The following is a 16,655-nucleotide window of genomic DNA, read 5'->3' as shown; positions in this document are numbered from 1 at the left end:
TTCATTGTCACAGAAACACGATGGAAATATTATAAGTGATGTAACTTTGTACATCATTTATGTGTATAAACATAATCCAAAGGACCAAGCCATTTTTACTGGAATACTAAATATGTACAATGCATGGCAGTATCTGAAATGGTGATTAGAAAATGAATTAATTACCCCAAAGATGAAGGGTCAGATAAATGATGCAATTTCCTCCCAAAGCCCCACGTACCTGGTCAGACGGGGTGTACTCGTTCTGTTTGACTATGTCAATCTTGTCTAGAAAACTGCAGAAAGGAAAGAAAAAAGAGAAACTCATCACTCTCAAATAAGTCAAAATGTCTGAGGCTTTAGTAACTGACAGTTCCCAGGTAAATTCTGGTGCATTTTAATGCTCTCAGGCTCACAGAACGATGAAAACTCTCACGCTGGAAGGCCAAAATTCGGGATTTTGCACCATTCCCAGCAGCGGCCGGCAGAGGGCTGAGCGCAGCCCAGTGAATCCATCTGGGAACCCCATCCCGCCCCTCCCGCCGGCTCCCCCCAAAAACACCCCGGGGTTTCATCTGGGTCATTCCTTCACGGGATCCCACCCTGGAACTGCTGCTGTGAACCTGAAACAACGACTCGAGCAAATTGCCCACATGTATTTCCCCGGAAAGTAAAATGAGGATTTTTAAACAACTTCTCAACTCTGTAGTTCTTTAGATAAATGGAAGCCCTAAAGCGATTTCAGTACAAGTGAGAGGGGACACTGATTTTCCTGTCAGCTGCTGTTTCAGTTACTTTCTGCAGCAGCAGCAGTAGCTGGCTTAATGGGTAATAAGAGATATATTTCATCCAAATTCATTAGGCACTACCTACAGATGATATTCTGGAGTATTTAAATTTTTTTTTACCAATTAACTACAACCTGATAATTATCTTTCACTTAATCTCAAAGAGCAAAAATCTCAAGGAATCAGTGAATTCTGCTTTGTTGTGGTGGCAAAGCAGCAGCTCAGGATGCAGATTTATGGTGTTTGTCCCCAGTGCCCCACACCAGGTGCCCCTTGCTCAGCCCCTTCCACTTCAGCAACGCTTCACCCCTACATTAATGATTAATCAGCCTTTAAACCAATAGGCCTTGAGCTCCCTTGGAAATTCCTCTGCATGAATTGCTTTCTGTCTGAAGCAGAGATCACAAAGGAAAGGTGAGTTTTCCCTGACTCTTTAATGTGCACTAACAACAGCCACAGCTTCAATGGGAGAAAAGGGAGCCCTGTCCCAGATTCACAAATCAAAAACCCAAAAAACTCCCACTAAAGCCACCACTGACACAACTCAGCCCCAGTTTCAGCCCCACCTGACCTCCTAAAACACCTAATGAGGAGCAGGGAAAGGGGGGGAAAATCCTGTATTTTGGCTTCAGTACAATGTCCTTTTCTAGATGATCTTGCTTCAGAGACACGTGAAAATTAATTTTTGTTTAGACTGAATTAAAGAATTTTAAACACATTAAAACGTACCTTAAGTTAACACGTTACAAAAACACGTGAGACAAAGTGCAAAGATCAATTTCCATCAGGGAACGTGACATGGCCACAGACTCACAAGGATAAAGTGGTGACAAACTGTGCTCTGCAATTTGCAAACTGCATTTTTTTCCTCATATCTTCCAAGCTGTTAAGTAATTTTTTCTTTTTTTTTTTTTTTTTTTAATCCAAAGGGAAGATATAAAACTCAGTGTTCAGTACACAGAGGATGTTAAATAAGTACAACAGCCCTGAGTTCCAAGTAGCACGAGTGTTTCCACCCCATCCTCTCCCCTCAGAGCAGTTTCAGAATCACGTGGCAATTTCACAAGTTGGAGGATGCTTGAAAAATGTTCCGAACAGAACATGTTCATCAAGATACAAAGGTGATTACTGCAATCACCCTGCATTTCTGGATGAATTTATCCAAGCAGAACATTTTATGCTGGGTTCCACAAGAGGTGGGTTTTTGGTTTTGTTTTGGGGGTTTTTTTTGTTGGATTTTTTTTGTTTTATTTTTAAACACTCAGCTAATCAGCTTAATGGATTTTGGAAACTGAAAATTAGAAAATAACAACAAGATATTGCTAAAACCTGGAACTGAAAGTACAAACCTCTTACTGTTGTTTATGCAGACTATTTTTAGGCCCATGATTTCCTTGAAAAACATCAGCCACATAGGAGCAGTAGTACTGTACTAGAGATGAATTCCAACAGCAACGCTCATGCCAGGTAAAACAAATTCAAATGGAATAAATATTTCTTCTTCCCCCCAAAACAAGCTCTAACATTCAGCAACATCTGATACCCCTAACAATGCTCCCTGGAGAAGGAATTCTTTCACTGTGACAGACACCAGAAAACCCCTCCTGCTTCCAGGGCATTTTGGGGAAAATGGAGCACAGTGATGTGTTCCATGAAGATTTTTCCTTGTGCCTTTCCTCAAAGTCTGCTGCAGCAGCTTTAGAAAGGGCTAAAGGTGTTAAAAGCAGTTTGATTTTTTTGCTCACATGTAAAGAGAGGGAATTGTTCTTTTGGTTGGTCAATGTAAAAATAAATGTGAGCAGAAAAGGGGAGCAGAAATTTGATCTGCTCTGATACACCTAAAATAAGGAGCAACAGCAGGAGCATGAGAGTTCAGAAAACATCAATACACTGAGTTCAGAGACTTCTCAGTCAATGCTAGTCAAAACCAAACAATTTATCCACTAAATTAAACTAATAATCCAGTCAGATGAGAACAAAGCCCAATTCAAAATAAACACAAATTCACCATCATTAATTTCTATTTTTAATTCTTGCTATGCTCTACCCAAAACATAAGTGAGGCCACTTGAGTGCGACTTTGTGTGCTGAACTCACTGCTGTGAGATTGTTCTGAGCCTCCTGGAGAGGTGCCCACCATCTACTGTGTCAGCAGTGAACTTACAGGGAGAAACAGAAGTGACCTTGATGAAATAATTCACATAAAACTGTCAAACCACAAAACCAAATTTTATACTGCGAGCAAGCCTTGAACCAAGTTACAAAGTTAGTGTTGTTTTTTTGTTCTGTAAAATCTTCCCAGAGATTATATGGAAAAGCTATTTTCCAGAAAGCAAATAATTCATTCAGCATTGCTGCCAATTCTCACTTTGGGCCACATTCTGGACATGACTAAATAACAGGATCAGCTACTGCTCTGCAAAATTCTGTCACGTATAAGAGGCTCTTCTGCCTGTGCTATAAAACACTGATACTGCTCTGACACACACTGACAGAAAAACCTCAAAAGATTTCAGGTTATTTGTAGCCAGCAACACTGGGAGGAAGCAGCTCTAGGACAGCACCACCTGTGCTCTGAGATATTAAAATAAAAGGTATTAACAAAAAAATAAAACAATCTGAAATTAAAAAAAGCTGCACTTTTGTGTCCTTTTTTTAGCTTAGGGAAGGAAAACCACATGTGAAGTGCTCCAAGCAGATCTTTGTGACAGATAAAGTGTCTTTAATTTTAAGGGCAGATTCACAGAGAGCTACACAGAGGCTCTCCTTGGCTCCAGCAGGTCTGAGTAATTAAGCCATACATGTATCCTCAATTCTTTCCAAGTCTTAACTAAAACTATTATGTCAAAGCCATGTCCCAGTTTTCAGCTGAAGATCTATGCCAGTACCTGAGTTATTCTGGAGTTCTTTCATCCAGAGAGAGCTGCTTTATCCCTATGGAGAGATTTCCTGACTGAACAGAGCCAGGCAAAGCAAGGCAGCTTGTTTTCCCTGCTGGAAAGGTGTGTGACACACAAAATCCCCCACCTGAGGGCCAGCACGGCCTCCCTGGCTGGGGCAGCACGGGAGGGAACTCGGGCTCCTTCCTCAGCATTTCCTGACAGCCCCCTCAATAAACAGCAACTGAAATGTTTCTCTCTCTCATCTGACAAAATGGTTGGCACACAGGAATTATTTTTTTTCTGCTTTGTGAAGAAGAGCTTTTGTTTTCAGCCTAGAACAACACTGGAAGAGTGTCTTCAAACTGACAACACACCTATATTTGAGGAGCTTTATTTCCATCAGTTTTATTTTTCTGGTCAAGTCATAACTTGAATTTTCATATAAAATGTCTCCCTTAAAAGACACAATTTGATCTCATCTTCAGTGTCAGAAAGACATTTCGTGAAATCAAGATTTCAATCCCAACTAAAGACAGCATTTATTTATAACTTATAAACCCCAACAGTAGCAGTGAAACTCTGCATTTGTGAAGTTCCCTGCCTCTGAAAGCCTCGAGGTATTTTACAGACAGTAAATCAGACTTCCAGCTCCTGCCTGCCTTCACTGAACTGCATTTCCTGCCTCCACCATCTCACCCCAGAATGCACACATGGCATAACCCTGTTTTAAAGGCAGGCACAGAGTAGTTAATTGCCCCAAGTCCCTTGAGTCAGTGGAAATGATTTTCCATTTTTCATTTCCACTGAGTCATGTGTTTCTACCAAGATATTACTAAGAACCCACCAGAATATTACTAAGAATTATCAAGATTTTACTAAGAATTACACTGGCATTTCCCCTGATCACCTCTAAAACAGTCTTTCCAATTCAGGTTTCTGTGACCAGAAAGAAATTAATATTTTTTACTGATCACCCTAAACACCAAACTGTGCAAATGCCCAGCGGATTTTTATTTATCTACACTCTAGCAGAACTAAGCTGAAAATTAACTCAACATTAACAGTGTTTATTGTAAACAATTTTTTATTTTTCAGAACAGACCATGCTTTACTTCTGCTTTCCTGCCTTTTTAGTCTTTGTCATAATCCTTTATGTTATTCAGCAAAGCTTTCTAAAAGCTTTGCAGTTAACTATTTGGTAAATTATTTCTTCAGCTATGCTGTCTATGTTGAGCCAGACACAGGATGAGCACAAAGATAGAAAACTCTCTTTTAAAATGATATTTGTGTGTGAATGAATTGACTGTCTCTCAACTCTGTCCCTTTCTGCTGCTCAAAGCAAGCAGGGGAGAGGGGGGAATCCTATTCCTCAAATTGCAATAAGGATTTCAGCTGGTTTATTTTGCAAGAGGAGCAGAACTGCAGGCAGATTTACAGGAATGATACAAATAAAACAACCAAACGTTCAATCTGCTGATATTTAGAGTGTCCTGCAAACATGGGCAGCACATGAAACCAAACTTGTCAGGTTTTTCATCAAATTAAGTTACAAATCTAAGCTGGGACATCAGTAGGTTTTGACTGTTTTTTACAGATGTACTGGTATTTTCTATTATTTGCAAAGGGGGAGATTTTACTGCTGAGGTGGTCACTAAAAATGTGCCACAAACGTTACTGGAAAACTGAAAATGCTCAGAAAGGTAAAGCTCTATATTCTCCCTAAACAAAACTAGATAAGGAGAGAGAAAATAAATTACACTTTATAATTACTTTAATAACTTTACAATCAGGAAAGAGAAAAAAAATCTTTATAGAGATTGGCACATAGGCACAGTACTGTACCAAGTATTATTGGTATAATTAGGAGAGCTCCATATTGCACCTACACGATGTTCCTGTAACAACATTCTCCATGTCAGTCCTCAGACATAAGGATCCCATTGAAAACCAGATTTATGTTGGAAATGAACCTCGAAATGTAGCACAAAACGTGAAGAGAAGAAAACCTAAAGTCTCCAGCAAAACTTTCCCAAGAAGCTGCAAACACTTTTTGATTTCCAGTTTCAAGTCAAAGCATTATTATGATTTCCTTCTCGAAACTGTAAGAAAGGTTTTCAAATAGTCTAAAGCTCAGAATTTAATTATAGATGGTGTCAACGCACACATATCCCAGAAAAGTGATTTTGAGAGCGGCCCCAGCTGTAATTCCAGAAGAACCTCGAGCATTCCAGCCACTTGGAGGCGGAGGGGCACCATGGGTCTAATTTTGAAGCAAATAACGAGAAAGCTGAAAAGTATGACTCCATATATTTGGAATCATCTTGTGGTAATCAAGGTTACAGTTCCTTATATGGCGTGGAGAACATGAAGCACACACAAAAAATAGAGTATTAAAACTATGGGGTACAAAGAACTGCAGCTATCCCAAAAAACCCAGGACGTGCCAGCAAAGCCCCTTTAGTTTTGTGTCTCTGGGAAGTTCAAACCTTGCCCTAAAAACGAGGCTGGTTCCGCAGGCAGCTTCCCAGAGTGCCTGATGAAAGCAGCACAACCCCGGCAGGCATGAATGAATTTCAGACAAACCCAGCAGAAGGCAAAGCACCCTTCAAACTCTGCCAGCACTCCAAATGGGAAATGGGGAAAAGGTAGGAGAAAGAGAAAAATCTATTTAAAGAGGTTGTAGTTGTCTCTTTTTTCCTTTTCCCCCCCTCTCTCCGCCTGTCTAAAGTTAGTCTGGCTTAGAGGATGCACTAACTTTCCCAATCAGTTTTACATTACAGCACAAGTCCAGAAATAGCTCCCAGCCGCCTTGGCCTCTAGCACGGTTGCCATGACAATGGAACCACAGGGCTATAAATAGCTCATCAGCACCAAATCTTGTGAGACACATCTGGAATGGGGCCAGCCCAGCCCCGGCCTGACAAATAAAAATAGGCACAGGCAGTTTCAAAGGCTGGAAAGGTACAATGTGGCTCGGGCTGTGCAGAGCAGGGCAGGGAAACGGGTTTGATTGCTTGTTAGCACGAGATTTATTTGATAGGAGATTGGGAGAGGTATAAAAGTCACTTTATTGCATACTAAACAGCCAGCCTTTCTCTAAGGTCTATTTTTCTTTCTTTTCCCCACCCGTCTGCAGCACAACCACCCCGCTTTTGAAACTGTAACAATGCAGCCTTTTGCCCAGGAGACCATTAAAATGAGGAAAAACAGAAGGGAAGAAAAGAGATCCTCCAATCTTCCCCCTCATAAGTATTTCTGTACATTTTTGGCTGAAGCTCATGGAGCACTGCTGCGGGTGTGACAGGGATCCTGGCTGGGATCCTGCCGGCCTGGAGCCTTTGCTCCAGCTAAAATCAGCCCCAGGCAGCCTGGAGAGGGCCAGGGCTCCCAAATGCTGTGCAGGGCTGCTCTCAGCATCGTCCCTTTGCACCACAGCACATCCCTGTGCTGCCCCACTGCCTCTGCAGCAAGCGCTTTCTCCCACTTACTGGGTGACAAAATGTCGTATTTTTAGCACAGGCTCTTGATCAACCCATTCAATTACATCCAAATTATCTGTGTGGGAACAGAATGTTATGTCAAAAATGTTATTCAGTGTATTTGTCAATATTACTCAACAGAAGCCATTTGTATAACGAGGAGATTCAATATTTTCTCCAGCACGGGAAAGCAGCAGATCAGGAACCAGACTGAAGTTGTGAGATTTTGTTATTTCACAGCCACTGGAAGTAGTAAGTCAGCGTGATACAACACAGAGAACACCACTCCCAAAATATAAAATCCTAGTTGCTCTATCAAAAACCAATAGAGACTACAGATGGTGATCAAGAAACTGCAACTATAATAAGCATTAAGCCACAGTAAAATCTCTTCTGTCTGCCAAAAAGGCACCGTGTGTGCACTCCCTGCAAGCTGCACCATCAGCCCACAGGATTCCTTTAGGTCCCTACATGGATATTTTCATTGCTAAAAATTGTAGAGTTACTTCCAGGCAGGCTCTGAGCTGTGTGTAAACTCCCCTGCCTTTCCCCACATCCAGTTTGCTCCCTGCACCCTCAACAAGGCACACCAGGAACAGCAGCTTGCACAGAAGGATTTTGGATAACGCACTTTAATTTATTTTATTGGTTTTTATAAAGATACTCCAAGTTAGTCTAAGAACCTATGACCAGCTGCAAATTTTGATTTAAATAATATAAAAAATATTTTTTTCTTAAGAAAGCAACTCATACATGACTACAAGCTAGCCTTTCTGGCCCACATCAGAGACAAACTTTCTCATTTTGTCTGGGGGAAAGATGAGGGGGAGATGGGCCCAAACAATGGGGAGACAAAGCTCTGCTGGGCCCTGAGCAGGGGGCTGAGGGAGGACTTCAAAATACACTTGTACAAAGATCTTCACAAAAATAGTTTGTGTATATTTAGATGCAAGATAGAAATCCAGTGCTGGAATCTTGTCTGCTTAAGCACCATCCCAGCTGAGATTTTTGTTCAGAACTTTGGGAAGTTGGGTTCTCTGGCAAAAAGGCAGTGATGGTGACTCTGATGCTGCTGACAGGACACTGAAATGTTCATTTCTGTCCCGTGATGGGGCTGGAAGGGCCTGGGACAGCACTGAGGACCTGCTGGCTGACAGTCCCACACCTCACAGCGCTCACATTTCAGATTTTGCTCTCCTCAGAGCAATGTGGCTTCCCCTCATCCTTCTTCTTTAAATGTTCTGCTTTCAACCCAGCAAAACCAACTCCAGGCCTCTGAAAAAGCAGAGGCACAAACTGGCACCTGGAGTTGAAAGCATCTGTAAAGAGCACACCTCTCATTTGGAACTGAGTTATAATAATACAGTTATTATTTTTTTCTTTTTCTTGAAAACATTTGCTTGATCACAAAATTTAATACCAGGCAGATTTAAAAAATATAATTTTAAACCAGGCAAATGACACAGAGCTGCAACAGCATTTTATACTGTGAATTTTGAGCAGTGCAGGGACACTCATCTTTGGCTACAGTGAAAAGCAAATATCTGGTTCTGTGCTCTGCCATACAACAAAATGAAGAAGTCAAGTTTAAGTGCTTGTCTGTCCCTGGCACACATTACTCTCAGGCAGATAAAAGGAGCAAGAAATCAAGCTTGAAGCCAAAATCAAAGGTAAACAATAAAGGTGACCACACTGCTTCTGTGGAAAAGCCATTCAGAGGAGTCACCATGGTTCTGGAATAGTGCAGTCCTCTTTCATTCCCCATGAAAAACCTTTCAGTCATCCAGTCCCATGGTTCTGCTTTTTGTGGAGTGTTTTGCTACTCTTAAAAGGAAAATCTAATACAGACCCTCCATCTTTGCTTACTCGTGTGTCTGTGACAGCATCAACGCACACCACTGGCTATGCCGTGTTTCCACAAACTGCATTTGGGTATTTAGTGCTTTTAAGCCTGCAATTAAAATGGACACCACGTAGAATAATGTGGCTTTACAAAGACTCACAAACAGCCCTGATTTAACAAGGGACATGACAAGTCATTTTAGAATCTTTTAAATACAATATTTTGGCCTTCCCCCCTCTTCACCACCGACCTAACTTGACTCAACTCACTCTGAAGCAGAATTTAAATCATTACAGAAATATGAACTTTAAATCTCACCTCTGAAAAGACACAGCTGGCTATAAAAGACCTTAAAATAGTACAAAAAGCTCTAGTCATTCAAATGACTGTAAAACACAGTAGGACAGACTTTGTATTTACAAAACATATTCTAACATTTGCAAAATGTGTTTTTTCATGCAGACTTTTCTAAGCTGTGTGCTTTTAGTGCTGGAGTCACAGAGAATTTAGAATGAAGTGTGCACAGGAAAAGTAAAATCCCTGACAAGGCACAACCTCCTCCTGTTTCCTCTCTCAGCCAGAGTCCCAGGGAGGTTTTCCATGGCAGTCCCTGGCTCACAGAGGGGAGTGAGGGGTGCAAAATGTGGAATCCAGACAGGACTGGAGTGAGGGGTGTGGGTGAGGGATGGGGAATTTTGAGACAACTCTTAAATCCCTTATTCTCTTACTGGCTTGTTTTGCAATGTTAAAATGAGGAAGTTGTTCAGCTGCTTTGGGTGGAATTAGTTCCTTTGAACGAGCTTCACTGACTCTATTTATTACTATATAAAAGTGTTGTAATCACTTAAACAATTCCTAAATGTATTATTCACAGAACATAACTATTTCAGCATTACAACCCCAAAAGCCCCTCAGCAGCAGAAGGCACAGTTCTATCCTGAGTTGGAACTTTAGAAGAATTAAAACTTAATTAAGATCCAGGAGGTACCAGGGGTGACACAGACACACCAGCCTTCAGCATCCTCACTGGCCTCCCTGCTGGCAGCCTTTACAGAGGCCAAGCACTGGCACAGCCTGGGCAGGGCATCTCCTCCCCAGCCCCATCCCTCTCTCACACAGCTCTCTGTGCTCCCAGGCTGTGCCACAGCCCTGACCACAAACCACCCTTCAGCTGGAGAGAGCCTCTGAGCTCAGCTACCCTGGACAGAACTGCTCAATTTCAATTCCTGCCACGTTCTCTGGAAACCTTAACTCCAGCCCCACCTTTCCTCTGGGATGGGGGCAAGAACAACAAAAGAAAGACAGATTCTACCCACTGTGGTCATGAAGCAAGTACCAAATGTGCAGTGAGCTCTACCTGTGCAGGGAGCATGGAACAAACACCAGGAGGTGGGGAAGAACTTCATCTCAGTGGGCATTAATTCTGAAATTCCACTGATACTGGTTTATGTTTTTTTTTGTTTGTTTGTTTGTTTATTACACTGAATAGAAAGTATCACACAGCTATGAATACCAACTCATTTTTGCACCACCAGTGGGTGGACTCCCCATCCCCTGCACTCAATGACAGCCAGGCAGCAGGGAATCCAAGGGAAGGAGAAGCCTACCTAAAGAGCCCAAGGTATCCACTGGAGTTCCAAAAAATGTCCAAAATCCACTGGATGACTAAAAGCCATGATTCCAGTGGAAAACAAGCACATCTTCCCCATCTCTCTGTCTGCAGAGGGCAGTGTCTCATGTTTGCATCACAAATGGATGAAAACCTAAACCTAAATTACTCATTAACAGACTACAAATTTCCTCTTCTACATGAAAGAAGCATTTAAAGAGTCTCAGGAGAAGAACTGAACTAAAAAAGACACTAAAAGCCATGGGTATAATTGCTGCTGTGGGAAAGACAAGAAGGGGTCTAAAATGGTATTTCTCTTCCCCAAATATTCCCACATCAACATTTGTTAAGTCCCAGCTGGGGCTTCTGGCTGCCCAATATCCAAGCCTGTTATTTTGCAAAAGGACATAAACCCAGCAAGCCTCTTAGAATGTCTAAAGAAGCACTAAATTATGTACAGCACCCTTCAGATTGCAGTCTAGGTTCAAAAACTTAGTGGCCATCAGTCACAGCCCACAGATCTGGAAATAAATGTGTAATCCAAAGCTGTGCTGGGAAGTGGAGGCAGGAGGCAGCTCCAGGGGAACAATCCTGGGCTGGCTCACCTATTGCTCTGATACCTGCAACTGGCAACTGTGTGATTCCAGAGTGCTGGAGACAATTCCAGGATTTCCATTTGTTCTGCATGACTATAATTAGAGCTTCCGGATCGTGGCTCACACTGACAACAGCAGCAAAGGCCTCAAGGTGGAGGGGACCCAGATCAGATGGGCCAGGAGAAAGTCTGCAGAGAACACTCACAGGTTCTGTGAAAGGGAGGTGTGTTCCTACATTACCTACCCCGTATCAGGTGCTTATTTATCCATACACACTCTATAAACACCATAACCATATGTGAAACACAGCTTTTATCACACAACAGCACTTTAACTCCACTTCCTGTCCTCAGCAGCAAATTATTAATTCACCACAAAAAAGGGGTGTCTGAGCACAGCAACTGGTACATTACACACAAGTTAATAAGATGTGACTACTAAATATAGCCACTCCTGCTTTTCTTTTACATTTTGCTGCCTAAGAGATTTTTGCAGCATCTTGCACACACTGTGCCCTGCCTGGATGGGGATGCTCAGAAGCAGTGGCAGGTGCAGAGCTTTCCAAGCAGCGCTTTTCCCTCACGCCATCCCACCCACGTTCAGCCCCAGCCTGTGGAACTGCACTTTGCTGCTCGGGAGGAACGCACACGCACAGGAAGCCCAGGGAACACACTGCCAACAAGCAGATGAGAACATTAAAAAAGATCTGAGATGCTAATAAACCGTGCCAGAATTACACACTGCATCTAAATACAGGCTTTGAGGGAACACCACTGGAGTACTTCTGCAGATAAGCATATCCCTCATTTTAATTAAGGAAGAAAAGTTCCCTCCTTTGAATGAGCTCACTTCCATTGGAGAGACCTGTTTTACTAACATGTCTTATGATTTTTGGTTTCTTTGCTTAAAGATAACAGAGTAGGGAAGAAAAAAAACCTTAAGGCCTATATAATTTACATTTGGGTCACTGACTTTCTTGCTTGTGGCTCCAAACATCAAGCCTTTAAAAAAACCCCACAAGCGCCACACTGCTCTGCAGCAGAACTTCCTCCTGTTACCTACATTCATTTTTATCAGCACAAACTGCATATATTCAGTGGAGTTGCAGTCAAAAGGTATCCCAAGGGGGAAAAAAATCTTTGACTAACATCACAGTCAAAAAATGCAGCTTTTTAAAAGCTGTCTGGGCACAAGCCTGAGGAAGGTGCTTGAGGGGACCCTGCTTGAGCAGAGGTGGGAACTCAGTGGTCCCTTCCAACCAGACCCCTTCTGACTGACCCAGTGATTACTGGTGTCTAAGAAAGCATGCAGGGAAACTGCCGTACATTTACAGAGACAGAGCTAACTCTGCAGAGAAAAATCTGTTTCACCTTTCTGCATTATGGTGCCTTGTGGTGTGCACGTCAGGAATAAATGTGAAACAGTTCAGAATTTAAAAAAACCCCGTTGTTTAAACATGGATATTACAACCTGATTCACCCTGTAAACCATGTATGTATAAAAGCAGCATGTGCTTGTACAGATTCTGGTAATTACAGAGGTTTGTTTCAAAAAAACACCGTGTTTCACACAATACAAACACGGTAATTGTCACATTATCTCACAATCTACATTGTGATTTCAATTATGCACAACAAAGGGACTGCTCGTGAGAACTGAACTGAGAAAGTAAATCACACCCCTCATAATAATAGTAACAAACCTGTGTTCATTAGTGTTTGTTTGTTTTTAAAAGGTATTTGTTCAACTACTACAAACATCTCTTGCAGACTGGTGAAAAAGAAATGCACTGGGTGCGGCATCAACCTTCCATTTGTAAGACTTGTCTTGAGGGAAATCAGTTTCATATTCTTCAGTGCCACGTGACTTTATCAGAAAACCACAGTGCACAATTTTGGCATAATTAGCAGGACCTTCTGAAATACAGCCCAGAAGAAAGCTCTGAGGGAAACAAACACATTTCACATCATTAGGGAAAGTTACAGCTGAAATGGAGGTACCAGCCTCTGCACACAACAGCAGAAATCCCACCTATTTTTAGTTCACAATTCCAATAAGAAAACAGTTGGGAGTCTAACGGAATTATCTTGGTGACAAATTTAATGGACTGAACACTAAAGTTACTATTTTTAAGTAAAGTTCCTAATTATCCTTCAAAACAAGAAGCAATTAAGCAGCAGTGGAGCTCCAGCTTCCCAAGCGTCTGCAAGGCTCGGCTCCAATCAGATTGAAACTGGGAAGTGGCTCAACACCTTTCTGATCCGAAAAGTTGGTTGAGGGCCAGGCTTGGGGTTTGGTTGGGGTTTTTTTTAGTCTAATGAAAGCAGCTCTGCTTTGACCTGTCCAGTCCTGCCTCGTGCTGTTTTTGCTACCTGAGCTCGATTCACAGCGTGCCTGGGGAGGGAAATGGAGCAGGGATGTTGTGCAGGGAGCTGGGGATGACACCACTCACCCCTGGATGGTCACACACTGCTGCTCCACAGAGCAGCTCAGCTCTGGGGTCAGAGCTGCACCGGACAGAGCTCCAGCAGCAATGGAGAAGGGCCAAGGATCCCACCTAGCAAACAGCTCTGAGAGAGCACACAGGAATTCTGGTATGTTCAACTTTACTGAAACAGCCACATTAATCACAATAAAGCAAGTTATAGTCTGACATGTTCTTCTCCAAAAAGCTTTTTAAAACTGGCCATTTTAATTAGTGTTTCCCTTGGTAACTGTTCCACTGTGCCACTAATGAGTCTGTTGTAATTGTAACCTCGCACAAGGCTATTCCACACCTCATACACACCACACACCTAATTTATGAAACAAATTTTGAATAGCAGAGGTAGAGAATCAGAGTTAGCATTGAAAATACACCGATAATGTGCTAATATCTGCAGTTTAATGAGACATGGTATGATCCCACAGTCTGGAATGCCCATTTGGGGACTTTATCATGGTAAAACAGGAGATCTCTAAACCTGTTCTCACCCCTTCCACCAAACCACTCCATGGTGAGATTCAAGATCAAGAATCTTGATGACAAGACCTTGATCAAGACCCTTGATGACATCACAACACTTCTTGGCATTGGGACCATGAAAGATTGATCATCCTTCATTCATATGACTTTACTTGAAGCTTCACACTATCCAAAATCACCCAAGGGTTTTTGCAGATGTGAGCTGTAATAATCCTCTTGAAGAAGAGCTGTATCAAAGCATCAGTTTACAAACTGTTTCAGCCAAGCCCTGTCTGGGATAACAAACTGTTGTGTATCCTAAAGCAGTGTCCCACCCTGGGACAGAGGGGAACAAGGAATTCTCCACAATAAACAAGAAGCCATTCCAAGCCAGGGAAGAAAAGGAGTCTGCACACCTTAACTGCAAACTCTGCTCTTCTTCATGGCACACACAGGGATGTTAGGGAGAGCTAAAGAAAACACCAAAATAATCAGGAGGCTCACTCTTGAGACTCAGCTTGATGAAAGAATATCCAGAGAACAGCCACATTTTATGAAGCTGTGCAAGAAAATTGTCTTGCCAGACACAAAGCTTCACAGTCCCTTCACACACCTCCTGATCTTGTAACATCATAAATGTGTAATTAAAGTCCCTCTTAGATACCTTAACAGCACAAGTGGTGAGCAGTGGGGTCCTCAGAAAATCTGCAAGTATTACCAACACTGGCAATAAACAAACAGACAAACAAGGCAGTTTAACAGTTGTGGGGATTTTGTATGTATATTCCTAATTCCATTTACTTATAAAAATCACTTAGGGTTCAGAAGGATCTTTCTTTCCAAAAACACAAATCTCCAGCCAAGACCCCACAGCAGACCTGGCCACCTGACCTGGGCTGGCTCCTTCCCTCCCCCAGCTGCAGGAGGCTTCCTAAAAATAATCCTTTGCCAGCTTTTCCTGGGGCTGCAGTTCACATGAGCCCTCTGGGGGAAGGGGAACCTTGCAGAGCACCCAAGGCACTCACTGAAAATTTACTGGGCAGCCAACACATTTCAAGTGTAAATTATCATCCAAACCCCTCACTTCCATAATGAACACATTACAATTTAGCTTTATTGGTGCATACCCTTCTCAGAGACTTAATTAGTGCACCACAATACAAATATAGTTAACAGAGATTTATATTTAACTACAACAACTTATTTTAACACATTTCAGCTACAAAATCAATGTATAATATACTACAGAGTAATCAGTTAAAAATCACAAAACCTATCAATGACATCCTGCTATGAAATTACTCTTAATCACATGTAAACTTAGCTTATGTTGAACTTAGTCACATACTAAAAATACTGTACTTAAAGTTACTTAAACTCAGCTTCAGTTTGAGAACTTCTTCACCTTCTATGAGCTTAATCTACTTTTTAATTTCCAGCCTGCCCCTCCTGAAGTCAGGATTTTATGACCATGTTCTCTGCATGCAAGCACATGGTCTCAATAAACTTTTGAGCCTGCTGGTAAATTTATACCAAATGTCCTCCAGACATCTTTGTCAGGGGTCTCTAAAAACAGTAACTTCAGCAATACCTGTGATTGCAGGCAAGCACCCAGACAAAAGAAATTTAAATTCAAGTCCCCAGTGAAGGAGAGGCTTTGGCATATCACCCAACAGTGGAGTTCACAGAAGAGGAAAAAGAAGGAGAGAATGTGCAATGAGCAGCATCCAGTGCTGCCTCTCCCCAGGACTGGCAGTGATGGATCTGCAGAGTTTCAGCCCAGGGAATAATTGGGAATCGAACTTTCACTGCTTTCACACTGTACCAGCAAATGTTCTGGCCTCATTCCATCCTTGGATCAGGAATTTTCTCTTGCCTTCCATCTTTTGGAACATGGTTGCTTTTACTTTCTTTTTAAAAGCAATTTTAATGAGGTTTTACCATAGCTTTTTAGGTCTTCTGTTTGATAAAAGTATTCTCCTAATTGTCATCCTGTAATCTTGAGATGTTCCCTTTCTGCAGCAATGCAGCTGAGCCACGAGAGCTCTCCTAAACCCTCTGTGCTCCAAAAGCTGTGTCTGCTCACGGGGAGCACCACAAACAGCAGCTCCCAAGTCAGGCAAAAAGCTCCAGCACCCACTCACCCAACCCACCCAGGTGGATGAACTGCAAAACCCTAAAACTCCCGGTCCCACCTGCTTCAGGAGCGTGGCTGTCAGGATGCACATCGTTCCTGCAGCCCTGTCCTGCTGCAGCTGCATTTTCTGTGCCTTCCCCAGCAGCAGCAGCCGGAGCTGGGGTGCCCTGCCAGCCCCAGCCCTGCACCATCCCACGGCAGCTCCCCACGCCCAGAACCCACCAGGAGCGATGCTCCAGCCTCACACGGGCCAGGCTGAAGCGATGCAACCGATGCCACGCTCTCCCTTGTTTCCTCAAGGGTTTATTTATAGCTTGCCCTGTATTTTGTGCCTGCAGATCTTCCTGCTGGCAGGAGGGATTCCCAGGAAAGGCTGCTCAGCCCCTGTGCAAGGCTTT

At 42.6% G+C, this 16,655-nt stretch overlaps 1 protein-coding gene across 2 annotated transcripts in view; it reads right to left on the bottom strand.

Moving 5' to 3' along the window:
• Nucleotides 1–16,655, bottom strand: part of GNAS (GNAS complex locus) — a 124,583-nt gene that overhangs the window by 5,654 nt on the left and 102,274 nt on the right. For both annotated transcript variants that reach the window (XM_064729607.1, XM_064729606.1), the window contains exon 6: nt 221–275. In XM_064729607.1, the coding sequence (XP_064585677.1) occupies nt 221–275 (55 nt within the window). The remainder of the gene's footprint in view (nt 1–220; nt 276–16,655) is intronic.

This window comes from Zonotrichia leucophrys, chromosome 20, assembly GCF_028769735.1.
Source record: "Zonotrichia leucophrys gambelii isolate GWCS_2022_RI chromosome 20, RI_Zleu_2.0, whole genome shotgun sequence".
Classification (NCBI taxonomy): domain Eukaryota; kingdom Metazoa; phylum Chordata; class Aves; order Passeriformes; family Passerellidae; genus Zonotrichia; species Zonotrichia leucophrys.
Note: the sequence above shows the minus strand (reverse complement) of the source record. Positions and strands in the feature narration are given on the sequence as shown.